At 41.9% G+C, this 11,189-nt stretch overlaps 2 protein-coding genes across 2 annotated transcripts; one reads left to right on the top strand and one right to left on the bottom strand.

Annotated features, from left to right (window-relative positions):
- Positions 1 to 1,544: 1,544 nt before the first annotated feature.
- slc5a8l (solute carrier family 5 member 8, like) lies at positions 1,545 to 7,003 on the bottom strand. The gene is made up of 15 exons (XM_070959268.1): positions 6,650 to 7,003; positions 6,325 to 6,390; positions 6,026 to 6,077; positions 5,554 to 5,621; positions 5,091 to 5,245; positions 4,671 to 4,811; positions 4,453 to 4,582; positions 4,267 to 4,355; positions 3,844 to 3,956; positions 2,831 to 2,898; positions 2,636 to 2,722; positions 2,315 to 2,505; positions 1,966 to 2,075; positions 1,751 to 1,836; positions 1,545 to 1,658 (listed from the first exon to the last, which is right to left on the bottom strand). Exons 1-15 carry the CDS (start codon positions 7,001 to 7,003, stop codon positions 1,545 to 1,547), a joined length of 1,824 nt encoding a protein of 607 aa, XP_070815369.1.
- Positions 7,004 to 9,156: 2,153 nt separating this feature from the next.
- tshba (thyroid stimulating hormone subunit beta a) lies at positions 9,157 to 10,785 on the top strand. Its single transcript, XM_070959193.1, has 3 exons — positions 9,157 to 9,182; positions 9,283 to 9,467; positions 10,434 to 10,785. The coding sequence occupies exons 2-3, from the start codon at positions 9,306 to 9,308 to the stop codon at positions 10,707 to 10,709; spliced, it is 438 nt and encodes a 145-aa protein (XP_070815294.1). The 5' UTR covers positions 9,157 to 9,182; positions 9,283 to 9,305; the 3' UTR covers positions 10,710 to 10,785.
- The last annotated feature ends 404 nt before the right edge of the window (positions 10,786 to 11,189 follow it).

Here is an 11,189-nt window from a genome sequence, read left to right as displayed (position 1 = left end):
GGTCAATAAGTCCTGTACTGGAAAACAAGACATGGGCTGAAAAACATTGCCATAAGATAAACACAGAAAAACCATTCTGTTTGCCTATTCTTAGTAATAATTAAACTGTCTTAGACCTAAAGTCGCCCCCCCACCCCCCGTGTTATGCAGTGAAACCAAAACCTTAAACATGGCGTATGACCTTTTGTAAGTCCGTCAACTGCGTTATGCAACTGCATTTTCCAAAGCTTACCTTCAAATCTGCTTAAAACAGATCAGATGTAGGAAATGACCTCATACACACTAAACATGACAAACAAGAAAACACATAACAGCTTATCAGCCCTGATGTTTTGTAGTTTCATCGATGGAAGCACTTGTAATCTCCCTCCCCTGTGAAAGCTCGACTAAGTCCAAACCTTCATTAAGAAGTAAATTACTTTTGCAGAACTTAAGAAAATCAGGCTCACCTTGTTTTGTCAGTGAAAACAGTGACTTAGTTCACCTCCCTGGCAGTGAGTCTATGTCGACTGACTCTCCACTTCCTACAACTCTGAAACAGATAAAGGGTTGATTTGCTGGCATACTGGCAGGTAAAAGTGGGCAGGTCAGTGCTTTGTAAACTTCCTTTATTGCATGTTGCCAGGGAGACAAAGGGCAGGGTTATTACCCAGACCAAAGCTCAGTCGCTCTGTCTCTCCTTTGCTCATTTCAAATAAATTTTACAGCCCAGAGTAGAAGAGAAACAGTGTTTCCAAATTATGAACTCCACAGTAAATGTATTTTCCCTGTCGTCCTGTATTCTCTCTCTCATACATTTGAAGGTCATACACTCACTGAAGTTCTCTGGTGAATTTGTGTGCTTGTGTATGCGTGTTTTCAGTCAACACAATTGAGCTTTGTACAAAATATTTATTAACAAGCAGAATTTGTGAGTAATTGGAACCGGTAGTCCATAAAGAGTGCACAATTACCATATAAAATAACGAGGCAGTACACAAAAACAAACAGCTATTGTTCCTTCAAAGCAGTAATCCTGTCATACATACTGTAAAACATCAAACAGCGTTCCAGTAAGCCTATCAGTGTTCAGGTAGAGAAAATCGAGCTAGCAGCCATTATCAGTGAGAATTGAACAAAGGGCGGTGAAGTCCAACAGTGTTGCCACATCCCTGTTAAAAAAGGAATGGGAGGAGCTCAGTCAGCGTGGAGCAAAACATGTGTTGACCTTTATCTTATTTTAAATGCTTTTCCAGCCGTCATTCTAAATACCACAACACCAGAAACGTCCTGGTTTATTTAAAGGACTCTATTATACAATAACAATTTCCTCCTGTATATTTCTTGTTTTTCTGTTGTTTAAGCATCGTAGTCGGGTTGGAACATAAGCAAAGTTTAGTTTTAGTTTTGTAAAGCTTGATCGCGAGCGGTCAGGCTTTTGATGTAAAATCAAAATGATTTTGTGTCTCTGCTTAAAACACATCATAATGCATTATCACAGTCATAGAGTTACAATCAATGTGTGTGTATGTTTCCACAAAGGAACGGTGTATTGTTATCTAGCTTTATATTTTGGTGACTTTTTCATCATCTTTGCTCATCACGTTGAAGTCTGTGAATGTTGGGTTGTCAGCTTGGAAGTGGAAGTCTTTTGCATCCTTTTCTGTGATGTCTAATACCTGTGGAAAACATTCAGCAAGCTATTAATAACACGACAGAATCAGGTGTGGTCTGGTTTGCCAATTATATCACAAAAAGATCAATTTCTCACCTCTGATTTATTACACCAGCTGAAGCAGATCATGTCACTCATCCTCACAAACAGATCAGAGTCAAGATTTTCTTGCTTGCATCCACCTAAAAAGAAAGATACATATTACCATCACTGTTTCATGGTAGATTTGGATTATAATATTAAGCTTTTAGACCGTACAGTTATTGATGTGCGTCTGCAGTGGAAGTAGAGTTTAGGGAATGATGTCTCACCTGTGATCATGCTCACCAGCAGGCCAGCGGCCATTGTGGTCAGTACACCCAAAAGAGCAAGGTAGAGGTATGACAGAGAGTACCAGGAGTCTGCCAGAGGGGGCCTGTCACTGATGCACAGAGGAGATCCTTTTAGTTATCGTCCTCCTGTCATTCCACACTTTAACACATGACACTTCTTTGTGACGATATACTGCATAAAGATTGCTGCAAGTCATTATTATCTTTACTATCTGTAAACCTGCTTATTATTTTCTCAATAATCGTGCATTGAAACAAATGAGTATCCCTATTACTTGTGGCCATGTCATGTGTGTAATGGGCTTTTATTTTGTGGAATATGACTCACTCAGACGGTGGGGTCAGAGTCACTGGACTGGTCCACGGAGCTGTTGTTGGGCTGTTTTGGCTCGTGTTGTTGCAGCCTATAGTGGTGACTGGGAGAGGATTTGTCTTGTCAGCTGTCGGCGGGTAAATCTGGCCTCCAATCCCCACCCACAGAGTCATCACTAGACCAATGATCATTCCTGTAATTCCTCCCTGCAAAGCAAACATGACGGCAGTCAAGTACCTGCTGGATGTGTGACATTTGTTTAATTAGCAAGTTTTCTTCGTGCTGTGAAAGGCTGCAGTTGTGCTAGTGAATGTTCCAGCAGGAGGAAATACTCACTATCGAATTTGATGTGCGGAATAGCATTCCCAACAGGTAAAGACCAAGAAGAGGCCCGCTGATCATGCCAAATATGGACAGAGCCGCCTGAAAACAGAGAACGATCAGGAGGCTTGTAGTTCTTCGTCCTCAGCACTTGGTGGTGCTGTAGAGCAATGCATGGTTGCAGTACTGCACAGTGTTGGAGAGGTTTACCTGCAAAACGCTGCCCATCAAAGAAGCAACTCCAGCCATCCCAATACATAGGGCGCCAAAAAATACACCTTGAAGACAGTGAAATCAGCATTATTTAAATGAAAGTGCAAATGTAATCACAAAGCTTAGATATAGATGTAACTGAAGTTTGACGTTTTATCAGATGAATAATGCTATTTTCTTTCCTCAAAAAGAAATTACAAGAGGTTAAAAAATATTTACTCTTGCTTTCCATTGGCAGGGGGTTTAGCTAGAAAATGTTTTTGTATCCGACTGCGGGCTGTTGGGAGACATTACATAAAAGTGGATTGGATTGTGATCAAAGGAAGCTGGAGGGTTTTTTTGTGATGTGTCCGTCAGCACCATCAGATCTGTAGCCACTACTGTCTCTGGTTTTCCTCTTTACTTAATTGATCTTGGAACTTGTGCTAAATTGCATTCCGTGTGGTATTAAAAAAGTCTTTAATGTAACTTTCTGAATCCTGCAGAAACCTGTTTGCTCTCTGTTTCACTCCCATAAATGAGAGCTCTGATTAACACCTAGAACTGCACAGTTAATCACCAGGAACAGTGTGACCTTGTGTACAAACATTACACACATCCATACTAACCAGTGAGTATATTAAACTGAGATAACAGTGCATTGTCTGCACAAATCCTCCCACAGTACAAGAGATATTGGAGCCCCACCCTTGACCTTACCATGCCAGAAGAAGTTTATCGTACCTACATGTTCCTGCCTGTCCAGCTTTTTCTCAGGAGATGTACTCAATGAAAGGCTCCAGATTGTTCCAGCAGTAATCATGTTTGTGCATTGTGTGTTGTGAAATCTGTTTACAGAGACTCTTCACGAGTGATTGTTTAATTTTGGCTTTGAATAAACAAGATTTTCTGGTGATCCTGGCGATTGCTGTAGTATTCAGGATCACCAGAATGTACCGTAAACTCATACTCGACTATGAAGAGATTTAGGGTAAATATGTCTTTAACAAAGGATTTTTCACACAACTTACTCAGGCCCATGTTCATCCACTTCACCTGTTTCTCTGTGAGGTTTTTGCACACTGGAAATATAAAGTCCTCCACGGTGACAGCAACGAGCGCATTAATACTGGAAGACACCGTGCTGGAAAACACATACCGGTAAGCTTTTAGTCACTAACAGAACACAGAGGCTGATGCATTTGAATAGCAGATTAGATTACGGATACTATTGGTCTCAGGTAAATGGTACATTTCTTGAAAATGTGAATGCAGTAACCTATTCCGTGGAACAATGACACAGACTTCCCTCACGAAGCAATATAATCCAGGTATAGCCAGCTCAGTCTTTCCATGGCAGTGTCTATCTATTCTGTCTATCTATGAGAGCGTTTCCTTGGCAGCACCGCATTTCTGACAAACAAATATTTTTCCTTGTTTGTGTTAGGCCTCACCTGAGGGTGCCACTGTATGCTGCAGCCACAAACAAGCCAGGGACTCCAGGGTAAGCTTCCAGAATGTCCATCACAAGGTAGGGCAGCAGCTGGTTTACAAATATAAACCATTATTACTGTTAGTGCTTTGTTACGTAGCACACAGCATGACTTCCATGCGATAATGTGTCGAGGGGCTGCTGATACCTGGTCAGTGGTGCCCACATCGCCATTTGTAAGTGGGTCACAGTTCTTGTAAATGGAGAACATGGTGAGGCCAGAAAGCATAGCCAGGCTCACCGTTAGCCACAAGCCAACCATGTTCAGATACAAAGACCTGAGAGATGTAAAAAGACTTGTCAGTGCATGACGCCTCACTCACAGCCTGGAGTTCAGTGTTTGTATTGCACTGCAGGAACGCTCACATCTTGGCATGTCCCAAGGTTTTGCAGGAGATGTAACGCTGCACCTGGGACTGGTTGATTGAGTAGATAGATGCCCACATCACGCTGCCGCCGATTATAATAGTCCAGAATGTGTGCCGCTTCAGAGGATCCGGGTCAAAACTGTGATAAAAGTCAGCAACATGACAGTAAGGAAGGAAGTGTTTGGGAATATCAACAATACAAACTTTTAATGATGTAAGATGAAAGTTTGGGGCAATAAGCAGGCATCACTGATGCCTGTTTTATTGGTTATTGCATTTGCAGTTAAGTCTTTTTTTTGGATTATAAAGCAGTTAAAAGCTACAAGGAAGTTGACCGAATTTGTTTAGCTGTGGCTGCAAATAAAATTCTCTGACCCGCAAAGTTAACAAGTACAAGTTGTCCTATTTGTGTACTTACTCAAACACCTCTAGTCGGCCTCCTTGGCCAGCGTCTTCCCAAATGTTCGTCAGGCCTCCCTGCAGTACAGCTCCTCGAGCTATAACAGCCACAAAACCTGCCAGCATGATCACCATCTGCAGCACATCTGTCCAGATTACTGCTTTCAGACCGCCCTGAAACACAGTCCGTGTTAGAGCCAGCTTATCGTGGCATTTCTCTGAAGTCTTTCCAGTCTAGTGAGGCTAACTGTAATATTAAAACGTGTACAATACTACATTATCATGCAGAGAATCATTTTCGCAAGCAGATTACAGTTTTTGTTCCCTAACCAGGCTGCTTTTAGTCTAACAGTTTGAAATGCAAACATGGCTCGACCCAAGATTTCAGTATGTTTAATATTATACACTTCTTGTATACTGTTAGTGTGCAGGTCATTCATTCAATACAATATTTGATACTTGTTAACATGTGCAGTACCAACCAAAGTGCAGTAGATGATGCACACCGCTCCTGTAGCCACCAGCACTCCCCACAGGTCAAGTCCCGTGACTGAGAAATGAGAAGAAAGCTCTGCGTTACAGTCAACCGGGACATGACATGTGACATGTAATCTGAAATCATTCATGTATCAATCTAAATAATTGGACACTTCCTCATTATTTCAAGCAGAAACACGTGTGGCTCTCTGATTACGCTGAACCAGTGTTCCAAAGAAACAGCTGTACCTTTTAAGTCAGTAGTAGATAAACTCTGTTATCAGGTCAAGATAAATGATTGTAAAGGGATTAGACAGAAGGTTGAATCACAGGTTGTAGTTGTGGTTTACTGAGTTACAGTAATGGAAATCTGAAAGAGCTCTTATCGAGCAGTGTTTGTCGTGCAGAAGACGCAGACATCTTACAAATGCTTTTTTAAAAATGATTAATTTAAGAACAGACCATGTATCGACTTACTTTGATTTAGTGCAAGCGCTGGAGCATAAATAACCAAACCGGTGTACAGGGCCTGAGAGAAGAGGCCACCATTAGTTGATGAGGTGGAAACACAACAAGCATGTGATTCATATTAATCCTGTATTTGGTATCAAGAATCAGTTTTCCATAAAGTCAAAAAGAGAAAAGACAGCTGCTTTTTACCACCTTTTATTTGCCATGTTTGTTCCATGAGGTTTTGAACTTTTAGCTTTTAATTATCTAAATAGAAAAAGTCACTGAATATTCCTCTTTCCTTCAGTAAAAGCATGTTTAGTTACCGTCTGTACGATGTACATTGATGTCCCAATTAACCGAAGGGGCCGACTGAAGCGCAGCTCCAGGTACTGGAAACAAAAGGAAACCTCATTAAACTGATGACTGGGGTCACACTCAGTGGTTTAGTTTGGACATCCACATTTACAAAACATAAAGTGGTTTGTTTCTTGTTTAAATGACTCCCATCTTTTGGAGGAAATACTTTTATAGCAGTTAACAGCATTCTGTATAATCTTTGATAGCCATGGTTGTTTCAGCCATGATTTCTGTAGTCTTATTGATCTTTAATTGTAAGATATTACCTGCATCACAGTGACTTTTCCTTACCTCATAGGTGCTGGTGATGCCCAGTCTGTAGAAAAGCGGGACAAAAACCTCAGCAGTGACGGCAGACATGATGGAATAGGAGAAGGCGAAGAGCCAGAAGGACGCTCCATAGCGGTAGGCCTCGGCAGGTGTGCCAATAACTGTGATGCCAGACATGAAGCTGGCGGTGAGCGACATGGCAACCGGCAAAGCGGTCATTTGCCGTCCACCCAGCAAGAACTCATCACTGCTGTTCTCCTTACGGCTTCGGATGGCCTGGAAAAGGCCGATGCCAGCTGCGGCCAAGATTATCCCAGCAAACACCACATAATCCCACACAGAGAAAGTGGCCACTGGACCGCCGTTACCAACCATGGTTAGTTAAGCAGAAGCCTCCTTTTACTAGCGCTTTAGTCAGAGCTGTCGCTAACAATGCTTACATTCAAGAGGATTTCTGTATCTTGCTATCGTTTAATTTTCTTTCCTCTAAATGGTCCTAAAATCGTCACATATATCACAGCAAGAAAAAGGCTTTTTGGTGTTTTTCAGACTCAACATTCAGACGTATTTAATTCAGTTGCGCTCAAATCAAGTTTCCCTTCAAACCTTCAACAAAGAACAGAAAATCCAAAGAACTGAAGGATTTCAGTTTGCCAGTCCAGCTGTCAGAGTTGCAGAGTCGTCAGAGATTCAACTCCAACTGCATCTCCTGCAGGCAGCAGGACTCTGGTCCACTCTGATTCTTTCAACAGACTATAAAGATTAGTTCACTGAAGTTAATGAGTGATCAAGGACACAGCACTGAAGCTGGCCATAATTTCAGTGATTGTAAAAGGCGGCGATCCTGTGGTGTGTCTGAGGTTACGTTGTACTGATGCTCTGTTATGACTTTGACATAATGGCATATCCAGTAGGAGTTTTTATACAACTCCAGGTTCCTCACTAGTTATTGTTTAGATTGTGAGGAATGTCAGGAGGCGGTCCAGGTGAATCTGGATGGCTGTTTGTCTGCTGTCACATCCTGTTTTTTATGTGTCACACAGTCAAATGTGATTACTATTGCTTTGCTTATCACGTTTGTATTTTTTATCATGGAAAAACACTTAGGTGTGAGGCCGGGGAAAGTGGCAAGTACAGTAAAAAATATATTGCAGATGAGGAAGAAAAGGTGGTAAAGCTGCCGGCAGAAACAAGAGGAACAGATATTAATTGTGATGTCATATTTGTCATACAACAAACAGTGATTTCATGGTTGAAGTCTGTCTTGATGAGAGCATCAGTTCCAGTGAATTCCAAAAAAGTTAATGTAAAATGGCACCTGTTGTTAATGTTTGTAAAGGTGAGTAAGGGCTCAGAAAAGAAATAACCGGCACAAATGGACATTGAACTTACACTATTCTGTTTTTGTTTTCATTGTGTTCGTCGCTCTGAGCGTTTCTCTTATCCTCTGACGGCTGCTGGAGAAAGACAACACAAGTCAGCCACTTTGCCGTGTGCACTGTTCAAGATAACTGGATGAGGACTGAAGTTCAGGAAGAGGGAGCCCTGTGATTGAAATGAAATTTAACACAGATTCAGTTAATGACACGGCGACAGGAGTGCCAGGACAATGTGTTCCTGTCAGAATCCTATTGATCTGTAAATATATAGAGAGATAAAAGCAAACCCCGCAATCATATTAAAAACAATCACGTGCCTCACAATTACGACTTATTGTGTCCGAGAGACTTTGACTATCCTCAGCAATCATTAAACAAAAATATAGATAAGGAAAAGCCTGAGTAGTGTTGAGTGGGAAACCGTGCTTCTCACTTTTCAAGTGAAGGCGCTGACTGTCAGCAGCTTGATGTCTGTTTCTGAAGAATTTGGCAAACGCTGATGTCTCTTGCAGCAGTTTCTATTTGGCTTACCACAAGAGCAGATCAGATAAACCTGCTCTGAATGTTCTCTGCTCGTGTTCAGGACAAGTTTGGACAGTTACTGCCTGTGAAGTGAGTTGTGCAAACTGCTGAGTGGTGGCGAGTTATGTAACCCACAATGCAAAAAGCATCATTTGGACATGCACGTTCAGAAAGAGCTCTGAAATCTGTGTGTGTGTGTGTTTGTGTGTGTGGGTGAAGTGCTTTTTCCAAGGTTAATTGTTACTCAAACTAGGTTAAAGAGTAAAAGTCAGAGCTTGAGCGTCTCTTGAATAACGCATTCTTTCAAGCCGAAATGATGCTTTTGGACGTTTTATGACATCTAGCGGACTCAGTTTTTAGTTTTTGCTTTGGACAGGATGAGATACAGAGCTGCACCGAGGCTTTCCACTAGTGCAGGATCCATTACGTCAATTTAATACATTGACTCTGTTCATTATCATTAATTATCATCATTAATTCATGTCATCCACATAATAGACTAAAGCTTCAGTGCTTCCCTTTCTCGTCACAGATAGAAGATAACAGCTGGCTTGGATAAAGGTGGATCGTATAATGTTTGGCATAAATACTGTTCAGCAGGGTTGTTCACACTCACAGCATCATCAGGCCTGCAGCCGCCGGCATCCCACGAGGTGTCTCACACACACAGAGGACAACGAATAATATTCAAAAAAACCAAACTCTCTGTTTTCTGGTCGTCAATTCGTCTCTTTATCTTTTCATCCCATGCAGGTCCCACATTGATTGGAAAAAACATGGAGACTGCCGTGTTCACCAGCTGGCTCCTCTTTCTGTTGTTCAGTCCAGCTGTTCCCATGTGCTTACCCACAGACTTCACCCTGCACGTGGAGAGGCCAGAGTGTGACTTCTGTGTGGCGATCAACACGACCATCTGCATGGGATTTTGCTACTCGAGGGTATGTACGTCCTTTGTGGTCATTCATGGCTTTAGGTGGGAAAAAGAACACAAATATGGTCATACAGGCAGAGAAATGATGTAAAAATGTGTGCATGGCTAATGAAAATTCTTAAAAAGTGTAAATGGAAGGTCAATCAAAGCATATGAAATGACGTAGAAAATAGAAAATTCAAATACAAATGAAATAAAATAAATAAACAGAATGAAAACTAAAAACAGTTAAAGAAATTTAATTGCAGATGTACTCTGTTTTGATCGAATTTTAGAACTTATTGAATATGTAAAATCACGACGGAAAAGAGTAAAACAGAGGCAGCCCTTTCGAAAAAGGGCATTTCTGAATGAAAAATATTCCCCACAAAATAAAATCCTAACATTTACAAGTCAAAGTCAGTTTTATTGTCAATTTCTTCACTTATACCAGACATACAAAGGAATCGAAATTACGTTTCCCACGATCTCACAGTGTGATAGTTTCAAGTAAAGTGCACAGGCACAAAGAATAAAGACAGACATGTCTTAACAACTAAAGTAAACAATAAACTGAAAATAAATACTAAAAATAAACAATAGAGAATAAGAGTTCACAGTGTAAATGTTACAAGTTAAAAGTTACAAGTACATACAAGTTAAAAATATACACATCTATGTACATACAGTATATACAGAATACATAATGACATCTTTAAGAGTCTTTAAGTTTAAAATGTGGTTATAAAGTTGAAAATGACTGAAATCAGACCCGGTTTTTGAGAGAGATCTTAAAAAAGCACAGCAGATCCTAATCCCAACTTTTCTGGTATCATCTGTCACATCAACCCAACATGAAGCACAGTTCATAAAAAGTTCATAGTTGTGTTTGACGTAAGAAAAGTCTCATAAAATCTACTTTCATTTGAAACGAAGCCCTTTGTGGCACAGAACTGAGTCTGTTGTAAGTGCACTCGTTGTGTGCCGTGAGCAGGACAGCAACATGAGGGACATACTCGGCCCGCGCTTCCTCATCCAGAGAGGTTGTACCTATGACAAGGTGGAATACCGCACGGCCGTGCTGCCCGGCTGCGCCGTCGACGCCGACCCCGTCTTCACCTACCCCGTGGCTGTCAGCTGCCACTGCGGTGCCTGCAGGACGGACAGCGACGAGTGCGCCCACAGGGCCGGCGTGAGCGGGGCCAGGTGCACCAAACCAGTCCGACGTCTCTACCCATACCCTGAGCAGAGCTACATGACTCCTTTCTGACGCTTCAGCTGCTGTCGTTCTCATCTTGTGCGCTTCAGTTCTAATTAAAAACCTGCATGAATGTTTTGAGAGGAAACAGGCGTCACCCTGCGATGGAGACAGTGATGTCTGCACTCTCTGTTCTGTTACCTGTTGTACCAGCCTGTTTTATTGTTCCTTTGTCACCCGCCCTGGAGCTCTGCGTCTCAGTTTACGGTGGTGGGGTTGGTCGGTGGTGGCGGGGGGGGGGGGTTGATCCTGGTGCGTGTGTTGATCAGCTTCAGTATTTTTCCTCCTGTACACCTGTGTGTGTGACTCCCAGGCCTATTGTGTTTACTCTGAAAGGGATACGCTGAATGCAACTCAATTAAAGCTGATGTCTCTAAATAGCTCTGCGACTAAGCTGTGCTTGACTTAATCACATCCTGTGCCGGACCGTGGCCTTCTGTTTACTACATAACAAACACAAGGCCATAACGCTCCACCAGTGTCACCCAGGAT

The sequence above is a fragment of the Chaetodon trifascialis genome, chromosome 3 (assembly GCF_039877785.1).
Source record: "Chaetodon trifascialis isolate fChaTrf1 chromosome 3, fChaTrf1.hap1, whole genome shotgun sequence".
Classification (NCBI taxonomy): domain Eukaryota; kingdom Metazoa; phylum Chordata; class Actinopteri; order Chaetodontiformes; family Chaetodontidae; genus Chaetodon; species Chaetodon trifascialis.
The sequence above is the reverse complement of the archived record's forward strand: the minus strand, read 5'-3'. Positions and strand labels throughout refer to the sequence as shown.